General features: G+C 38.7%; 1 protein-coding gene across 1 annotated transcript in view; it reads right to left on the bottom strand.

Annotated features, from left to right (window-relative positions):
* LOC103204734 (calcium-binding mitochondrial carrier protein SCaMC-1) overlaps positions 1 to 21,643 on the bottom strand; it is a 62,517-nt gene that overhangs the window by 20,301 nt on the left and 20,573 nt on the right. Inside the window, exons 2-5 of the mRNA XM_007949935.2 lie at positions 13,600 to 13,726; positions 9,814 to 9,901; positions 5,946 to 6,057; positions 3,807 to 3,965 (exon numbers count right to left, since the gene is read on the bottom strand). Of these exons, the coding sequence (XP_007948126.1) occupies positions 3,807 to 3,965; positions 5,946 to 6,057; positions 9,814 to 9,901; positions 13,600 to 13,726 (486 nt within the window). The remainder of the gene's footprint in view (positions 1 to 3,806; positions 3,966 to 5,945; positions 6,058 to 9,813; positions 9,902 to 13,599; positions 13,727 to 21,643) is intronic.

The following is a 21,643-nucleotide window of genomic DNA, read 5'->3' as shown; positions in this document are numbered from 1 at the left end:
AGTTGAACTGGAATTAACTGGTCAAAGCCCTGCAAAGTATACAATGATGGGAGGAATGATTATCATCACTTTAGAGACCTGTATCTAAACCTAAACCTAAAACTAATCAATATTACTCACCCTGAGAAAGTAACACAAAGAGAATATGATCAAAATTAAAATTTTATGAACAATTTTGTGAGATAATGTGAACCAAAGTATGCAGTATTAGGCTATGGAGCATCTTTTGGAATTCAAACAAGTTAATGTTAAGACAGATAAAAAAAGGAAGTACACTGCAGGTAAAACATTAACCCCTCCCCATAAGAAGTAGTGCAGACATGAAATATAAATGGGTCTGAAATTGATTTGGACTCATTTATGAATATCAGAGTCATAGATGCTGGAATGCACATAGCCTGATGCCAAACATAAAAATTTCTAGATTCTATCTCAGGAGCTCTGGTGACACAGTGGTTAAAGCATTCACCTGCTAACAAAAAGGCCACTTGCTCTGTGGGAGAAAGATGAGGCAGTCTGCTTCTATAAAGATTCACAGCTTTGGGAACCTTACAGCAAGAGTTCAACTCTATCCTGTAGGTCACTGTGAGTCAGAATCAACTTGATGACAGTGGGTTTTCCAGGGATTTTGGGGGGGAGGTTAGGGGCTATCGCACATCTCAAGGCCTCTCCAAGCAATAAACTCAAGAGAATATGGACCAACTGCCTAGTCCAATAAGTACTAATGCATTACTAGAGATGTAGTAACTAAGATGTATTAGACTTTATTGCTGACTGTGTAGTTAAGCTTGTGTGTCAATTTGGCTGGGCCTGGTTGAATGGCTGGGCAGCTAAAGATAGTTGAGACTGGCAATCAACTCCATGGTGAATCTACCACAAGCAGCTGAGTAGCTGCTCTAGGGATGTGGTCTGCTTCCCATATATAAGCAGCAGTGTTGGGAATGGTCTCTAGCTTATGGAACACTTGAACCAGGCGTGTAGCCGTGTCATTATTCAGCAGCCTGCCATGCTCTGCCAACCTTTGGACTTTCAATGAACTTGAATTAATGGCCTGCCACATGGTTTGGTAACAACAAAACTGTACCTTTTCACTTGCTGACCTTGGATTTGTCAGCCTCAGTAGCTAGCAGCTGCCTGAGTGGAAAGATGCCTCTAGCTTCAGTGGGCTGGGAGCAAGAGGCAGAGCTGAAGCCCAAGGTTGAGGGGCTTTCACACAGTCCCTGGAGCCTGGCCCTTGGAACTCAGACTCCTAACCTCCTGAACTGTAAGAGAATAAATTCCTATTTGTTAAGGCCAACCCCTTTGTGGTATAGTCCTGTCAGAGCGTTACTAGGTAACCAAAACACTGCCTATTTATAAAAATAACCAAAAAACTTGTGATTGTTTCACTATTACTATACAATTTTAAATAAAACTACTTTAGAAGCTATGTCTATTACTCAAAAAAAAAAAAAAAAAAAAAAACCAACCTCACTTACATTGAGTCCAGTCTGACTCATAGTTGGGTTTCCAAGGTGATAAATCTTTACAGAAGTAGATTGCCTAGTGTTCCTTCCACAGAGTGGCTGGTAGGTTTGAACCACCAACCTTCTGGTTAGTAGTCAAACACCTTAGGCACTACACCACCAGAGCGCCTTAGGTCTATTACTAGTAAATAAATATTCTATTTGTCTATATAATTTATAGAACAAATGAGTAAAATAATCATAGAGGCTTACTATGTTTTCCTCTAACATATATCCTTGTCCTGATACAAGGAAACTCATACAGTACTTGGAGGGACATCAGCAATCTTTGGTAAATGCATTTTATTCCCTTTCATTGCCTTCCATTTCAGATGATATAGATCATTTTCTATAGCAGTATATTTCTTACTTGTGCAAATATAAATACAAAAGTCACTGAAGACAGACTAATCAATATGCTTTCATAAATTCCAAGTAAAAGTCACTCTTTTGATCTTGTATGGCTGATTATTCTAAGAAGTGTATACCCCTCAAGTTTTATTGTTCACCTTATAGGCCTGCCTATTGCTCAGATGAAAACTGAGCCATTGAGGTAAGTTCAGTTCCAGCTTTGAAGAGTGACTGAGGGACACAGTCTTAGGGGTTCCACTAGTCTCTACCAAACCAGTAACTCTGGTCTTTTTTTATGATTTTAAGTTTTGTTCCACATTTTTCTCTCAGTCTATCCAGGACCTTCTATTGTGGTCTCTCCCTTTCAAGCAACTTTTGCCCAAGGATAAGCCCAGAAGACAGGTAGGGATAGGAAAGAAGAGCAAATGGAAATGGGAAACAGAGGGAGGAAGTGGGAAGAATGATGTTACATGGTGGGGACTGTAATCAATGTCAGGAAACAAATGTGCATAAAACGTCAAATGGAAAACCAATTTGCCCTGTAAACGTTCACTCAGATCACAATAAAAAGTTAATAAATAAATATGTCAAAAAAAATAAATAAATAAATTCCAAGTAAGCCTATATTGTTCCTAGGACAAAATAAGTTTTTGAGTAAAAAAATAGCTAAGTCACTATGCACCTCATTTTTCCTTCACAGCATTTAATATAATTATACACATAGTAGGCACTTAAAAGTTATTTATGAAATTAGTACATTTTAAGTATTAGAAAAAATAATAGTGAAATCAGACTTTTAATTTTGTTTATATGATAAAATATTAAACTATGATCAGTGAGTTCTATGCTCTCACTTTAAAAGTAAGGAAACTAAAGCCCAAAAAAATCTATTTTACTTTAAATAAACAAACTTCACAATAACCATAGTGAGAAAGAAAAGATGAATGCTTATTTGTTTTATTTAAAGCTTTGTCTTTCCTGCTAAATACATTTTGGCAACTGGGCACATTCTGAATGGATTCTAGCTTAAAATATTACCATAAATCTTTTCATACAGAAGTCTAAGGACAAGTATTAAAAGTGTGACTATAACACTAACAAACACAACTTTTAAAAAATATGTTTAAAGCAACTACTATGTTTTAATAGTGTATCCTAATATAGCAGACATTTTCACATACCTTATATCACTAACCTCCAACCACCCTTGTTAGATATTCTTATTCCAATTCCATAATGAAGGAAAATGACCTCAAGGGTTTCATGTAGTGGGAGAACCAGTCTTTGTAGACAGATAGCCCATTCCTCCTCTAATGTGTGGTAAAGGAAAAGTTACTTTAATTCTTTGAGCCTTGGATTCCTGAAGGGTAAAATGAGGATGAATCCCTATCTCACTGGGCTATAGTGAAGATCCAATGGGTTACTAAAATGAGTACCAAATAAGTATTAATTCCTTTCCTTTTCCTCTTTCTTTCCTCTCAGACCAGGCCAAGGCGATGCTGCTAATAAACATCAAAGTCAGTCTATAAATGCAGGTCTTTTTCTGCTAAATTCAGCTTTAAAATAATTCTTAAAGTTATACCCTTGTTTCAAGAGGCTAGAATTCAGAAATACACCACTTTCGACAAAATAGAAGGTAAATACAAATTATTTAAGGAGAATCCTACAGAAATGGCTGGAGGTTTTTTTTTTTTTAAATTAGACATTTGAATACTCATAGAATGCCAAAAGTTAAAACTTCATTACCTACATGTACTGACATTTTAAAGTTTGATAGAACACAAAAATATCTCTATGCATTGAATTTGGAGTTAACAGCAACAAAACCACAATTTTTTTAAAAGCTATTCAATACTATTACTGAAAAATTTTGAAACTTCTTTTCAAAGCACCACTTTATGCATAGCTTTAGAACATTTTAGGACTTAGACACATGATTGTAAAACTCACCTGCATCATGACTTTCAGACGATCCAAAGGGGCAGTGCTCGTTCGAGACACAGCACCAGCGATACCTCCTGCCAGAAGCTGCCTCCACCACTGTCCAGATACTTTTTCATCCTCTGTGAATTCGTCTGGAATAGTTAAACTATCCCCTATGTCAATTCCCTGTTAAGATGGAAATAAGAACCTCATGTTCCTTCTATTAAAAATAGATTACCCCAGATGTGTTTTGTCTTAGGGAAGAAATGCATGTCATTTCATATTTCACATGAACTTCATTTCTTAGAAAGTACACTGAACCAATTTGAGCATGTAGATTACTGTAAACAACCCAGTCACGCTAAACCAGTTGTACTATAAATTCATAAGAAATGAAAATTAACAGTCATTACAAAATTACAAAACCAAGATTTAGAACTTTCTTTCTTAATCAATTCGGAGTAGTGAATCCTTTTTAGCTACGGCCACATTCCATAATGCTAGAAAACTGCTCTAATGGGCGATGAGATCTTCTAAAAAATTAGTTTTCTAATTGTTCAAAGATATTTCCTTTATCTCAAAATTATATATACAAGTACTTTATTGTACAATGTTTTAAACATGTAAATTAAAAGTATGCATATGACGGCTCCTAAACTCATTTTTATATAGACTGTCTATAAACATTTTTATATATTTGACTTATAATTTAAAAAACATAACAGACATATAAAATTTTGCTAAGAGTGATATTATTTTAAATGACTCCCTCTATCTATTCTCAGCATTATAGATTATAAACACAGCTTGAGGACAAAGTTTTATAATAATACTTTTACAATTTTATTATTGAAATTATTTCAGTAATTTTATAAAATTTTATAGGTGAGAAAGTAAGATTAAGGAGCTATGCTATGGTGGTAATTATCTCTTCATTCATTTTACTATCAATATAATGGGTATGTGATTTTTAACCTCAAATGTTACCAACTATTTCCAAAGACATCCTAAAAATATGATTATGTAAATACACTCTCACTGAAGTATAAAATATATCCAGGCATCTGAACTACTAATGTAGCATTATTTTATACTCATAGTTGGAAAGATATTAATACCAACACTTTTAGAACACTCTGTGTAAGCCTAGGCATTGTTACTAGTGTCAATGTGAACTCTAGACTTCACTTAGTGCAATGAAATTCTTTTAATGTCTTTGAAATTCTTTTAATGTCACATTTACTGGAACCCATGAAAGAGTACAGAAGACAAGCCTACCAGGGGGAAAAAAATCCCCCAGAAAGCTCCCATTGGTTTCAGGAGCAGATTACATAATAAATAAAACTTAAAGTACATGTTTTACCAGAATATTAATGGAATTTAATAAAAAACTGAAAGTTTTGAATATAGACAGGTATGAAATGCTGAGAAGATGAGCCAGAAGGATCTTTTAACCTTCAATGATTTTATAAGTACCTCTTTATGCCTCCTTATACCAAAATTTCTTATCTAGACATTTTGACTACGCAAGCAAAAATTTCCAAAGGGACCTTTGGCCATCATCAATGGTCAAGGAGATAGATCCTGGAAGTCATGAGGCACTGGATTTATTTAGGCAGTACTGTATCTGTAAAATGTAATACACTATTATTTTCAGATCCAACTCCAAGGCTGTGAGTTTTTGTTTTTGTTTTTTTAAAGCCAGAATAAACAAACAAAAATCAAATGTGTTGCTGTCGAGTCAATTCCAACTCACAGTGACACTGTAGGACAGAACAGAACTGCCCTCACTGGTTTTCCAAGGCTGTAACCTTTAAGGAGGAAGACTACCACAGCTCTTTCCAGTGGAACTGCTGGTGGGTCCAAACCACCAACCTTTTGGTTACCAGCCAAGTGCTTACATAAATGTAAATACATGATAGGCAGTTAATCAACATCAAGGGAGTAGCACTTCAATTCTGAGAGTCTGGCAAATACAGATACTACATCATCCAGGTTTATGCAGTCTTGAGGATTTTTTAAGACACTCTAAACATATGCCTAATAAAATAAGCAGTTAAGGACCTATTGGTAGTTGTACCTCCTGGCCTTGTTATAGGATGCTCTTGGGTAACAGCTGTGTATTTTACAGCTCTAATTATAAGTTAACATAAAATACACACTTACAGTAGTATGTTTCCAGAAACGGATAATTTCCTCAATGTCTGAAGCAGGATTAAATAAGAAGTAGTCCCTCCATTCATTCCAGTCCACAGTCATCGTCCCATCAGCATCAATGCTAAAAATAAAAAGACTCTGATTAAAGAATAAAACAAAATTGATAAATAAAACTAACATTATTGGCTATTTTACAGAGTAGCAGTTTCTTTCCCAACTTAATATCCTAACTAAATAAAATATTCGAATTCACAAGGACAAGTTGTTGGAAATGACCACAAGCATTTGATGTTCTCGTCAGATATTTTTAATTACCTATTGGGCAATCCTACTTCTGTAGTGATACTGCCTCAGAAACCCAAGGAGGGGTCGCTATGAGTCGGGGCCGGCTTGACGGCAAACAACAACAACACAGATAAAAAATGGACACCAAAATTACAGCGAGCTCTCACTACAGATTACTTTCAACACTGTCAAACACTAAATCAATGAGCTACCTAAATCAAAAGCTGAAAGGTCTGGGGAATTAGTAGTGAACAGAGTTATGCTCCACTTTTTCTTGCACTGGCTCAGGTATTTCTTAATTTTTTGTTGTAACATTTGGATGTGATTTTGAAATATACTCAAAATATCCTACCAATTTCCTTCTCCAATAAATTAAGAAAATTAACAAGTGATTGTGAAAATCAAACTCTTTATGGTTGGGTCTTTGAGTCTTAAGAGATCCTGGTATCTCATCTTTAACATTTAAAATTAATACATTTTAGCCTTAAATATATGTCATTAATGTTTTGCTTCTTTTACAAGCTTCATGACATTTTTTTCTTTTTTCCTAAAAGCAACTCTGCATTAACTATGCCAGGATTTATGACGGTTTTGTTCACTACTACAGTATAGAAAATTACATGATACGACTTTTCTAGCCATAGTATTTGTAACTCCCTCTTTGCCATGAGTAACTGAGTAGATGCTTGTTAAAGTCATCCACCTGGAGCAACACAAAGCAATCTTCTGGGAAGTTCATGCTCTCTCTCTCAGGCATATAGAATTCTGAGGTTGGGATTGGTTAGTCTGGCCACTCTGCCAGGCTCAAAAGGAGCCCTCTTAGAGGCAGAAGGAGTCTCTCTGACTGCCAGCTGAGAAAGACATGCTGCTGAGAGAAACGTGTGCTGAGAGATGTGAGACACGCTGCTGAGAGAGACACAAGAGACATACGCTGCTGAGAGAGAGAATGCTACCGAGAAAGACAGCCAGCTGCGAGACAGCGGGCTGAGAGAGACTGAGTGTGTTCCTGAACTTGAATTGTAGCCTGTCGCTTCCCTAATAAACCCTATAATCTGTGAGTTCTGTGTGGCCACTGCAGCAAATTATCAAACCCAGCAGAGGTGATGGGTGCTGCAGGTGGAAGAGTTGGTATCAAGGTTAGTAAGAAGGTGGTGGAAGGTGGCGGCATGTCTGGCCTCATAGGAGCAGGCACTGGGTTGCTGACAGTGAGTCTGTCCTCCTGTTGTATAGTTAGAGGAGGTGAGAAGATGCAGCCTCCTTGCCCCTTTTGCAACTACTATATTCTCAGAGGAGCTCTGGTAGCATAGTGGCTAAGACACTTGCCTGCTATCCAGACGGCTGGCGGTTCAAACCCACCAGCCACTCCTCGGAAGGAAGGTTGGGCAATCCTCCTTCCGTAGTGATACTGCCTCGGAAACCCAAGGAGGGGTCGCTATGAGTCGGGGCCGACTCAACGGCAAAACAACAACAACATATTCCCAGGACCTAAAGTGTCCAGTACAAAGAAGATACTCATTTGAGGCACTTGTTTTAACTGGGGATATAACATAACACGACTATAAAAAGATAAATTTTAAAATGTAAATAACTTATAATTAATATGAAAATGCTTTAACCCAGATGAACAAACCTGTTAACTGAAGGATAGTCAAAGTGAACTGAACATGTTCTATTCCCCTCACAGCCATTCTACCCACATGGGCCTCCTTGCTGCTTTTCATAGGTATCAAGCATATTTCCACTTAGAACCCTTCACTGGTTGGAATATTCTTTCCCCAGTTATCCACATAGCGCACCTCTTCATCTTCTTCAAGTCTTGGTTCAAATGCTACTAGAACAGATATATCAATCCAAAAATCCAAACCCACTCCCATCAGTCAATTCCAACTCTTAGCAATAGTATAGGATAAAGTAGTGCTGTCCTATAGGGTTTCCAAGGCTATAATGTTTAGGGACGCACACTGCCACATCTTTCTCCCCTGGAGTGGCTGGTGGGTTTGAACTGCTGACCTTTCAGTTAGCAGTTGAGCAGTTTAACCACTGCACCACCAGGGCTCCTTGGAACATATATAAAAGGTGATAAATCAGACAATAAAGCCATTTAGAAGAAAACTGTTAGATAACATTGCAAACTATAAATATTCACAAGAATATTAATGTAATGTAACTATCTGTTCTGGTTACCTAGTGCCACTCTGACAGGAATATACCACAAATGGGATGGCTTGAACAGACAGGAGTTTATTCTCTTACAGTTCGGGAGGCTAGACGTCTGAGTGCAAAGTGCCAGGCTCTAGGGGATGGGTGAAAGCCCCTCGACCTTGGGCTTCAACTCTGCCTCTTGCTCCCAGCCCACTGAAGCTAGAGGTATCTCTTCATTCAGCAGCTACTGGCTACTGAGACTGACAACCCCAAGGTTGACAAGTAAAAAGACAGAGTCCCGATGTTACCAAACCACATGGCAGACCACTGATTCAAGTCCATTGAAAGTCCCAGGATTGGCAGAATATGGCAGGCTGCTTAACGACACGACTACATGCAGGGCCCAAACATATCACAAGCTAGAGACTATCCCCAAGGCTTCTCCTTATATACAGGAAGCAGACCACAGCCCTAGGGCAGCTACTCAGCTGCTCACAGTAGATTCCACCATGGAGCTGATGACCAGTCTCATCATGGAGAATACTACATCCAGCTGCCCCAGCCACTCAACCAGACCCAGCCAAGTTGACACACAAACTTAACCACCACACTACCCTTGCCTCTTTTCTATTACAAAAAACTGGTCTCTGCTGTGTTTGTAACAAAGGAGTTTTTAAGACACCTGGACTTCAGAGACTATTGCTATATCCTGTGAAATAAAAACTGAAATCTGTAAAGTTCTGATTTAAAAAACAGATGAACTGACTGCCCTGGGCTATCATGTTCAAACTGCTTCTCTGTTAGCCAGGAGAGCTTTGGAATTCCTCTCTCATATGGTCATGCATATAAGTTAAATAACGCGATCAATCTGCTAGACTCCTTATCCTAAAACAATGTGTTCTAGCATCACACAGGAGACCAAATGAGGGGGAAAGAGCAACAAAATTCTTAGTTTCTTACCTATGGATTTAACACTTTATTGTCATTCCACCGCTCCTTGTGACCTTGCAAGAAAATAATACGGTCTGAGCCTACATTTCCCATTCCTACACTTTAGATAAGGAAGTCTGGTGGCACAATACCTAAGCTCTCAACAGCTACTGAAAGGTTGGCAGTCTGAACCCACCCAGCAGTTTCACAGGAGAAAAGATCCAGCCATCTGCTCCAGTAAAGATTACAGCCAAGGTGACATGATGGGGAAGTTCTACTCTGTCAAACAGGGTCATGAAGAGTTCGAATCTACTTGACAGCACATAATGACAACAACACCACACTTCAAATGTATGTTACACACAAAATGAAAAGGAAGGAAAAAGGAAAGAAAGATGTTGATGTACATAATGAGGAACAGTGAGGTATAGGAAGTTGTTTTAAAACCACATTTACAAAAATAAATCTCTAATGCAGGATATTAAAACCAATGTCAAAGACAGTACGATGAAGAGCTTACCTCTGAAGAATTGACTCTGCTTGTTTTTCAGAAATATTTAATCCCAGTGTCTGGAGAGCCTGGACAATTTCTGAAGCCTCAATTTTCCCTTGAAAAAGATGAAAAGATCATAAACTCAGACTCAGAACTGACAAGGATCTTGTTGTTGTTGTTGTTATGTGCCCTCGAGTCGGACCCAACTCATAGCGATCCCTCCTTGGGTTTCCAAGGCGGTATCACTACAGAAATAGATTGCCCAACCTTTCTTCTGAGGAGTGGCTGGTGGGTTCAAACCGCCAGCCTTCTGGTTAGCAGTCAAATGCCTTAGGCACTACGCTACCAGAGCTCCTGATAAGGATCTTAAGACACTAAGAATTTTAAATCTCTCATGGTATAAGAGAAAGTTTTATACTGATTAAAACAAACAAAAAAAAAAATGCAATTAAGTGAGTTATGGATTTGCTTAACCACATATTGCAACATCAGTATTCAGCATTTAACAAATACATTAAACATGTACACACACATTATTCATTCAATGATCACAACAGACTCGTAGCTACATTAAATCATTACTTTTGAGAGAAAGCAACAGATTTTAAGTGGTCTTGCTAAGTAACATAAACAAGTAGCAGAGCTGAGATTCAAATCAATACATACTGACTCTGGTAAATTCAATTAAACTATGATCTATTATTTTCAAAAGTATGCATGTCTACATTTTAATAAATATTAGCTTTAGGTTGTTTTTGTTGTTAGGTAATATCAAGTCAGCTACAATTACTACTGACACTATGCACAATAGGATGAATGTTTTCAGAAGCGGATGGCCTCATCCTTCTTCCCAGTCTGTCTCAGTCTGGAAACTCTGCTGAAACCTGTCTGTCATGGGTGATCCTGCTGGTATCTGAACTACTAGTGGATAGCTTCCAGCTTCACAGCAACACACAAGCCATCACAGTATGACAAACTGACAGACAAGTGGTAAGAATTATTAACTAAATATTTATTATGCATAAAGTCGTATCATACTGGATCAAGGAGAGAGTACAAAATAAGGAAAGGGAGCCAAAGCAAACGCACAGTTCTTTTGAGAAATATGACAACAAAAATAACCAGAGCTGGGATCAAAGAACAATGGATAAAGGAAAAATCATTAGGATTAAGGAAATTACACCTTGTTTGTAGACAGAAGAAGGAGAAGAATACGAGGATAAGAAGAAAGAAAATATAAGTAAAAATATACAAGTGATATTGCCTAAGGCACTTGACTGCTAACCAGAAGGCTGGCAGTTCAAACCCACCAGCCACTCCTCGGAAGGAAGATGGGGCAATCTACTTCTGTAAAGATACTGCCTCAGCAACCCAGGGAGGGGTCGCTATGAGTCGGGTCCGACCCGACGGCACACAACAACAACAACAACGTTGTATTTCTCTTGTAGCTCATAGATTTATGGGCACTCTAAGAATAACACGTATGAAACAAAGTGAAGCAAGAGAAGGTCTGGTGCCAAACCAGTTATTAATGGTGAAGCTCTCTAGGAAAACGAAAATCACTGTTAGATATTACAGAAAGGAAAGACTTCATTTAAGAAAAAGGCCTTGAAGAAATGGCAGGATTTGGAAAGAATTTTCCTTGGGATGAGGAAAGGAACAGTGTAAGAATGTGGACAGTGCAAGGAGAGTTAGAGGCATCCATCTATCAGCAATAAAAATCTTTAAATACCACTCTGAGTAGTCTCCTTTAGAACTACACACTTAAAAGATACATGCCTTGCTTTAAGGAAGACTAATCAATAAAAATATGAACATATAATGGTAAATTGTTTTAAAATATGTAAACAAGATAAATTAAGAGGAAATTGCTTTCACATGCTACCAATTTATCACTAAAATTTCATCTTTAATTATTTCCTTTAGTTCATTTAAGGAACTCTGGTGTGTAGTGCCTAAGGCATTTGACTGCTAACCAGAAGGTTGGCGGTTCAAACCCACCAGCCACTCCGCAGAAGGAAGATGGGGCAATCGACTTCTGTAAAGATTTACAACATAAGAAACCCAATGGGGGTTGCTATGAGTTGGAACAGACTCAATGGCAATGACTTTGGTTTTTTATGGATTAGTTCATTTAGAATTTTCTGAAATGGACAACTGATGTGCACAAACTTGTGTACTGGGACAGCTAGCCTCTAATTATCTGACAGATGATCCTAAGGTGGCCCCACCTCCTAGCTACTACTGTGCATCCTAAATGTCCAGAGATCTCTCTCCAATTGAACTGTCGGGCACCCAGACTGGGATAGACATGTAGCAGTAGGAAAACTGATTGTAGGAACTGGATTTTGCAAGAAGACTAAAGCTAAGTCTAGTGTTGGGGACATGTGATATAAGGCTTAAAGAGCCCTGATGCTGCATGGGTTAAGAGTGCTCAGCTGCTAATCAAAAGGTTGGTGGTTTGAACCCATTCAGGAGCTCAGCAAGAGAAGACCTGGCAACCCACTCTCATAAAGATTACAGTCCAGAAAACCTGATGGCTCAGTTCTTCTCTGTAACATATGGGGTCACTATGACTTGACACTGACTCTACAGCTCCTAACAACAGCAACAATATAATACAAGGCTTATGGAAGACAACAAATGTCCTAATAGTACTGCTTTCCACGACAAACTCAGTTCTTCCTGGTTGAGGGTCTGTAGACGTGAAAACTCATCAAAACTATTCAAAGGATTTAGTTGTTTGAAGAAATTTGCTTTGATGCCAACTGAAGTTAATATTCAGTAAATATTCAGAGGCCAGTAAATAAAATCCTTGAGCCAAACCAGGTCCACTGCCTGTTTTTGTAAAAAAAAAAAATTTATTGAAATGCAGCCATATACGTTCATTTACAAATTGTTTATGGCTGCTTTTAAACTACAGTCTGAGATGTAAATATTGCAACAGAGAATGTGTGGCCCACAAAGCTAAAGTATTTATTATCTGGCCTTTTATAGAAAAAGTTTGTCAATTTCCTGATATAAACCAAACTTTCTCTCACTTTGAATAATAAGTCTGTGAACAGAATGGACATGACTATTCTTAAGCATTGGGGTGGAGGGTTTAAGGTATTAGAAGCTGAGAGGTTCATGACTCCTCCCTCTCTCCTACTGTTGTCCTTGCTTTATGCTCTGTACAGCTGGGACTCTGACTCCCAGCTGTTAATCTGAACAGAGAAACCTTAATCCCAATCCATATTTAGATGCCTATATGTAGTACTTTCCCCTAATTTTCAGGATCAGAGAGGATCTTCTTAAAACTAATTCTTTCAAAACAACTACCAAATGTAAGATACTCTAAAAGGTTTTGTTTTAATTTTAGAACATATAATACTAATACTCATGCTATACAGAAACAAGGGAGTTCTGGTGGAGTAGTACCTAAGGCATTTGACTGCTAACCAGAAGCCTGACAGTTCAAACCCACCAGCCACTCGGAGGAAGGAAGGTTGGGCAATCTACCTCCGCAGTGATACCGCCTCGGAAACCCAAGGAGGGGTCGCTATGAGTTGGATCTGACTCCATGGTAGTGAGTTCAGTTTTTTGGTTTTTATATAGAAACATCTCTCTTGCCCTAAGAGCAAGGAAACACAATTATGTTTTTACTGAAATCCCCACCTGCACATTTTAATTCAGTAGACAAAAACATCTTTATGTTTTCTTCACTAAAAAATATACATAGAAAGGCTAAATATATATCATTTCAGACTCCTGGAAGCATGCAAAGTGCTTCTTCGTAGCTGGTGATAAATTGGGGGGGGGGGGGGGACACACCATCATTATTTTTGTCCAAACTCTTAAATGCCAACTTCATTTTTTTCTCATGGTCTTTAAGGTACTTCATAAATTCTTCAAAATCCAGCTGCCCATCTTTGTTTACATCTCCAGTAGTAAAAATTTTCTACAAAAAAAAGCAAATTAGAGATAATTTTAATGCCAGTATGGATTAAAGCACTAAATGATTTGTACACATACTTAGATTGGGTGTTTCTCTATAAAACTAAAGCACCAATTATAGGGCAAATATCTCATTATGCAATAAGGTAAAGATTTATAATAAAAGTCATCATTTGACTGCAAGATGATTACAGATCTTGTGTTAAATTTTCTATTAGAAAAATAATGCATTGAGTTCTGTAAGGGATGACATTTTTAATGCTAATGTAACCTAAATTTTTTTTGACATGTATTTCATAAATGCAAAGGTAGTGATACTGCCTCAGCAATCCAAGAAGGGGTAGCTATGAGTCGAGGCCGACTCAACGGCACACAACAACAACAAGATATTAAACAAATACTTGACCTGACATGAGATTTGTTTAAATATCTAAAATAATATTTTTCCCTTTGATTTAGAGAACTGAAGAATGTCTTCTTGAAGATTATCTTGTCACATCAAACTATGTTTTTCCTCAGAGATACTAATCTTCCTTTGATTGGTTTAAATTATTTTTAAATATCCTATTTTTCTAACATTCATCTTATCCTCTTAAAATCATTGCTTTAGAGAAAGAAAAAAAATGTCTGAAATTTGATATTACATGTAAGCCCTCTCTCACCTCTACCCAAATATAAACTTTCTGCCTCTTAAGACACTCATAATCACCCACCAGAAGCTTACAGATTCTATTGGTCTAAGGGTCACAACTGTCTCATATAAAAATGCTACGTTGTGTCAGGATGGTGTAATGGACAGATCTCAGAGATAGTACAATCTAAAACCCATGGGATGCTTAGACAAAGTTATGTTAAAAAGAAATTTATGGTTTTAAATGTGTATATTTGAAAAGAAGAAAGGCTGGAAGTCAGTGATCTAAGCCTCAATCTCAAGAAATTAGGAGAAAAAAGGAAATTAGAAAAATATTAAAATTTTAAGTTGAAGGAATGAAATAAAGAGCAAAAACTAATGAAAAAAGAAAACAAACATACAATTGAAAGTATCAACAAAGTCAAAAGACTATACACTCTGTAACCTTTCTTAGGATAACTTTGTTGTTGTTGTTGTTGTGTGCCATGGAGTTGACCCCGATTTATAGTGACCCCTCCCTGGATTGCCGAGGCAATATCACTACAGAAGTAGATTGCCCAACCTTCCTTCCAAGAAGTGGCTGGTGGATTTGAACCGCCAGGCTACTGGTTAGCAGTCAAGTGCCTTTAAGATTCCCGAAGTTACAATTGTCTGATAACTCTATCTGAAAATAATGTGAAAGACTAAGTTTTCTCTTTTGAATTTTATATTGTATTTCTTTCATAGTAAAAATAAAAACAATAGAAAATATCATTCAAACACCTATTAGATAGCTATCAAAATAAAAGTTTTATCTCTTCTATCTTAATACTACATAAGTATTATTTGCATTTTTTTAAAAATCCACTGAATTCTCAGTCTATATAAGTGAATTCTGTAGCAGGAAAGGTAGAGACGTGGAAAAAGAGCTTGCATCAGAATTTCCTAAAGATGTTGCTGTCACCTGAGGAAAAGTGACAACAGTGCTCCTGTGAATATAATGTTGAGTGTGGCTAGTGCAGAGCCCTCTGGGGATGCCTCTTCTTTGGTTTTAATGTGTGAACCCTTGGTCAGTCATCACTAGAAATACAAAGCCTGCATATATGGCTCACATCATCTCTTACCTAAAGCAAAAGGAAGATTTGCAAGAAATGTGTTTTTTTAAGGAAGAAAGTGTTTCAAAGGATTGAAATTTGTTTATGGCATAAACCAGAATTTCACATGAAAGCCTACAGAATAGAGAAAACAGGAACACTTCCTAGACCGTTTTATCAAACAAATACAAATCACACTTGTAAATCTAAATAGAGAAAGGCTTTAAACAAATATGAAGGAGGTTCTGACCTTAAAAAGGAAAAACACTTTAGCTAGTTTTAGGAATTAAAAACTCAAGGAATTTTACAGTCTTAACATTTTGTACTAAACTAGTCCACAGACAGCATCCAGTCCAGCCCCCTGATATTACAGATGAGGAAACCAGGATGCAGTGGGTGGCATACACTACATATTCAAAATACACCTGCTCAGTGACTGAATGGGTACTTGAAAAAAAAGGCTCCAAAGTTCACACAGCTAGTGAGGATAATATTATCTAACATTGCTTCTCCTATGTCAAAATAGGAAGAGTTTTATAAATCTTAACATGCATTCAACCAGCAGTTTTTTGAGTACACATGTACATTTCATTATCTAAAATGAATTCCAAAACTCAAAACCAAACTCACTGCCATGGAGTCAGTCCCAACTCATAGCGACTCCTCTTTGGGTTTCTGAGGCAGTATCTCTATGGAAGTAGATTGCCCAGACATCCCTCTAAGGACTGGCTGGTGGGTTTGAACCGCCAGCCTTCTGGTAAGCGGTCAAATGCCGTAGGCACTGCCACCAGAGCCCCCTTTTTGAGAATACATGTATTTATTATATGAAATGAATTAGACAGTCATTTTTATCATGGATTTTTCCAGTCTAATGGGTCAAACACTCAAGAAAATGTAATTGGAAAATAATAATTATATACAATAATAATTTCCAAACAGAAAACTTGAAATTACTGTGATAGAAATGGAGGTATTACCTACCGAAGAAGGAGCTTGCAATGTAGCCTGCTGAGCTGGAGACTGCTGCCCAAGCTTGATCTTTGTTTGACAACTAAGGCACGCTATAATGAAACCTGGGACTAGTAACATCCCGAGTCTGAATAGCCTTTTAGACTGACTGTTCCCCCTACCAGGAACAGACACCAAAACAGAGAAATTCTCTCTACCATCCTTCCCCCCAAAACATACATACAGTGTTTATCCTAGTTAATCTTTGGGGATGGAGCACCTTTGGCCCATATATCCATCCAGGTTAAGGACAAGCCGGCACATTACCAGTGACCCCAAAGAATAAGGCTGCAGCTAACATCTTGGGAGCAATCCGAAGAAGTTTCATTACAGCCTGAGAGAAACCTGAGAAAAATGGTTAAGAAAAGTATTAGCTGTGTTGGTTTATTCTTATTAAACAAAAAGGCTGGGAAAACCACCTGAAAACTATGGTGGGGCCTAGGCTCCGCTTGGGAATGTATAAATATGTCTTCACTCCACTTTGCCCAAGGGCCTCTTCGGAATTCCCAGCCCCAATATCTGTCTGACCTCAACCCCTTTGAGGCCCACCTTCCCTTTCTCCTGGGTCACAGAGAATCCTAGATCCCGCAGGCCTTCTTGAAGCTCATGGATATCCAGGGTCCCATTGTTATCCAGGTCCAGGTACCAATAGAGTTCTTCGTAAACGTCGTCCATCTGAGCGGTCTTCATCTGCAGGGGTAGTCCACGTGGCAGCCCCCGGGGGTAGAAATAAGGGGGACCAAGGGGATCTCCTCCCATTGAACATCCAGTTGAAAGAGACTTAAGAAAGTGGTCTCCCAGGAGGCTCCAAACACAAAGCACTTCCACCGTAAGGCTCAGGAAGGAGAAGGCGTAAGGATCTCTTGGCAACCGCTCCACCGCAGAGCGCTTGCGCAGGCGTTGCAGCGCTCAGCACGGGCCACAGAGGGAGCCTGGTTGGAGTCCAGCGGACAGCGATGAGGACACAGCTGATGACCGCGGGTCTCAGCACTACTCCTAGGACAATGCATCAGACGCCCTGCTCTTGCTCTTACTCCCACTCCATGACGGAATCAAGAGGGTAAGTCACATCTCTTCCCTAGCTACTTTCCAAAGGCTTCAACACAGGACTGTCCCTAAAAGTAGAGAAAAGTGGATAGCGGGATGTTGGAACATGGACTGTGGGATGGTAACTGGAATGGGGGAGAAGGCGACCCCACCAACGTTTGTTTATAGTTGTTTAGTCACACCGTTCTAAGAATGCTTCTAAAGTTGAAGCAGCACTAGAGAATCATTGTAGTGAAGATTGCTTCCCCTGGGCCTGATGAAAATCTGCCTCCTTTCTCCTATGAATAACCTCACCCTCAAGCCCAAGTTCCTTATTACTGGCCCCAGGGCAAGCTCTGTCTTTACAACTCTTACCAGCATATCTGGGAGGATAAGAGAAATCTAGAAATGGGCACAAATCGAAAGATAAGTCAGGAGATGCTCATAAGCAATGTCTGTGGCATCTCTCATTCTTACCATCCAGGACCCAGAGGTCCCTGGCTTCCTTGTACATGTATCTATGGTAACTCACCCTGCCCCACTGGAACTGTGGAGGTGCAGTTTTATAGTAAAAACTCCATTTATGGAACTAAATATGGACTACTTTTTAAAAAGTTAAACATTAAAATTCATAAAGAAAAAATAATTCAACCATTATCTGTTTAGCTCTTGCTGGGTCTATCAGGGATCATCCCAAGTACTGGGAATATAAAGAGGGCCATCACAGATCCTTTAGACACTCGTGGGTTTCCCTTTAGGAGGAGACTGTATCATGGTTACTCATAAAAACTACTGCACGCTACTCAATAAACACTTCCTCCCAGAGCTGTTGAGCAGTGGCAAATGTCTAATGCTCTTTCACAAGATGTGCTGTGGCCCAGTCAAGAATGAACTCTCCCACAAAAGTAGCAGTCCTTCCTTGTGCACTGCAGATGCAAGTGGTGGCACAGAGTCAGAAACACAGACATCCAGATAGGGCACAGCCTTGGAGACTACGGACTAAGCAGCACAGATAGAAGCCATGGCCAAGGTACTGGATAAAGCAGACTGACAGCATTTTACTGAACTGAGACGAGGGAGAAGATCCTAGAGCTGATAGTCTCTTCCACTAAAAGAAACCTATTTTTTTAAATAGTCCTTTCTACTTTTTGAAATTACTCTGCTCATTATTTGCTTATTATTTACTACCCAACACATTCACCCAACACACAGCCCTACTATAGGTGTTCTCTGAGAGTACAGATAGGGATCCTGTCTGTCTTGTTCACCACCATAACCCTGGCACAAAATTAGTACAAAAATTGCTAACTGAATGAATTTAATATTTATCTTGGGCACTGTGTTAAGCAAATGGGTAGTTTTCACTATTCTTAGTTTATATTTGAGACTTCTGGGCATTAAATAACTTGCCCAAGGTCACAAGTCTAGTGAGTGGTGAAATCAATGCTTGAACCCTGGTCTAACAGAATTCTGCAGCCCTTAATAATAGCCACTAGACACACTGCATCAGTTAATATATGTTGTTCTTATGTTGTTATGTGCCATCGATGTGGCCCCAACTCACAGCAACCCCTCCTTGGGTTTCCAAGGCAGTATCACTATGGAAGTAGATTGCCCAACCTTCCTTCCAAGGAGTGGCTGGTGGGTTTGAACTACCAGCCTTCTGGTTAGCAGTCAAGTGCCTTAGGCACTATGTTACCAGAGCTCCTAATTAATATATAATAAACCATGTATGCAGTGGTTCACATTTCTGACTAAGGCTTCTTCCACAACGTATTAATTGGAAAGCTGATAAAGGAAAATAGTCTGACTGAGCTAGGGTAAAATAACAAAGGTGCACTGAAGCCTTAGACAATGGGTAACAATTTATCAGGCAGAAGAAGGGGAATAAGAAAAATCCCAGGCAGAGAAAAGAAAATAAAGGGGGTAGACTTAAGTGTTCAGGGCCCAGAAAGGGAATACAGAATCGAGGGAAGGTGATTGAAAAAGTAGACATGCTACAAAGATGGAAAGGGTAGCTTATATGCTTTACTAATTCCTTCACTCTTTTCATTCTTTCAGAAATGAGGAGCCATCAAAGAAGGAATCACAGTAGATTTTAGAGTATAAACCCGGGGAAAACACAAGAAATGCTTGTTTTACATATTTTAGACCATTTGACATGAATCACACAACCTTGCTCGCTGACAATGGAGAAGACTTGGAGCACAAACGAAAGACTACAGCCTTTGGAATTCCTTTGTTTTTCTTTTAGTCTCCCTGCTGTTTTTTGTTTGTTTGTTTGTTTCCTAATTGTGCTTTAGGTGCAAATATACAGAGCAAATTTGTTTTGCATTCAATAGTTCACGTACATTTGATTTCTACCCCAATTACCATCCCCGACCATAACCCACTCTCTTCCCTCCTATCCTTAAAATTACCATCCCCGACCATAACCCACTCTCCTCCCTCCTGTCCTTATAATTACCCCCTCCCTGTGCCCTTCTTAACTATGCACTCAGTCTGTCCAGCTTTTCCTCTATGTGAACACTGCCCCTCTGGTACCTCATGAGTGTCCCTGCTGTTTTGCCCCAAAATGCATCTCTATGACTTCTAAACCATGTTTCCTCCAGCAATAAAGTCTCCAACAATTCAAATGTTAATGGAATGAATCCTTGTTAACAGAAAAATTAACTCATGGACTACAACCTTGAAAAAAATCATATTTAAAGCAATAAATATTTGCTAAGCTGCTGTGTTTCTGTGAGACTGTTGCCTCTGTACTTGTAAATTTAAAGACAAAGAATCAAAAAATCATAGAATATAAGAATTAGAAGTGGTGTAGTGCCTAAGGCATTAGACTGCTAACCAGAAGGCTGGTGATTCAAACCCACCAACCACTCCTTGGAAGGAAGACTGGGCAATCTACTTCCATAGAGATAACACCTCGGAAACCCAAGGAGGGGTCACTATGAGTTGAATCAACTGGATGGCAGTGAGTTGTTTTTGTTTTTTTAACTCAGGCTACCCAGTCCAACTAGTTCTCTGATGCCATCTGATCATTAAACATATACTTAATACCCAAGGGGACCAAGGATCCTCAAGGAGTTATGTGGTATCACACTGTAAAGTTTTTTACATGAACTTTCATACCTAGTCATACTTGACCTTGTAAGAGCTCTGTCCAGGAGACAGGGAAGATATATGCAATTAAGAATAAGGAACCAAAAGCTCAAGGGGTTAAATGACTTCACCAAATGACTTACCTTGTTTTTAAGGAGTTCTGATGGTGCAGTGGTAAAGCACTCGCTGCTAACTAAAAGGTCACCAGTTCAAACACACCAGACACTCAGTGGGAAAAAGATGTGGCAGTCTGCTTCCATAAAGATTACACCCTTGGAAACCATATAGGGTAGTTCTATTCTGTCCTACAGAGACACTATGTTGGAAGCAACTCAGTGGCAGTGGGTTTGGACTTCTTTATTAACATGAAGTATGGAACTCCTTAAGCATACTAGTTCCATTCTTATTCTATGTAATCCTCTCAGTTGCAAGGGTATTACGAAGTAAAAGAGCTGAACAAAAGATTTCAATGGGCAACTCAGAAGACAAAGTACAGTGTTAGAATGAAATGTGCAAAAAGACCTGGAGTAGAAAATCAAAAGGGAAGAACATGTAGGCACTTCTCAAGCTAAAAGAACTGAAGACAAAATTCAAGCCTCAAGTTGAAATATGACAGGATTCCAGGGCAAAACAGTGAAAGATACAGGAAATATCAAAAGAAGATGGAAGGAATACACAGAGTCACTACTGTACCAAAAAGAACTGGTTGATGTTCAACCATTTCAGGAAGCAGCATATAATCAAGAAACAACTGTGCTGAAGGAAAAAAGTCCAAGCCACACTGAAAGCACTGGAGAAAAAAAAGGTTCACAGTGGGCTTAAACATATACTTAATATGATGTCACAGGGGACATCAAGCTCAATTGGCATAACATAAGACACAAAACATTTTTCCACCTCCTACTTTAGCGAACAGCGACTGGGATCTTAAAAGCCTGCAAGCAGTCATCTAGATGCAATGATGGGTCTCTCCTCATCCAGCCCAAAGAAGAATGAAGAAAACCAAAGATTCATAGAAACAATTAGTTCTAGTGACTGGCATACCATGTAATCCACGGCCTATTCAACTATGAGACCAGAA

The sequence above is a fragment of the Orycteropus afer genome, unplaced genomic scaffold, assembly GCF_000298275.1.
Source record: "Orycteropus afer afer isolate SDZICR_OR568_19922 unplaced genomic scaffold, OryAfe1.0 scaffold00010, whole genome shotgun sequence".
Taxonomy (NCBI): Eukaryota; Metazoa; Chordata; class Mammalia; order Tubulidentata; family Orycteropodidae; genus Orycteropus; species Orycteropus afer.
This window is presented reverse-complemented; position numbering and strand designations above follow the sequence as displayed.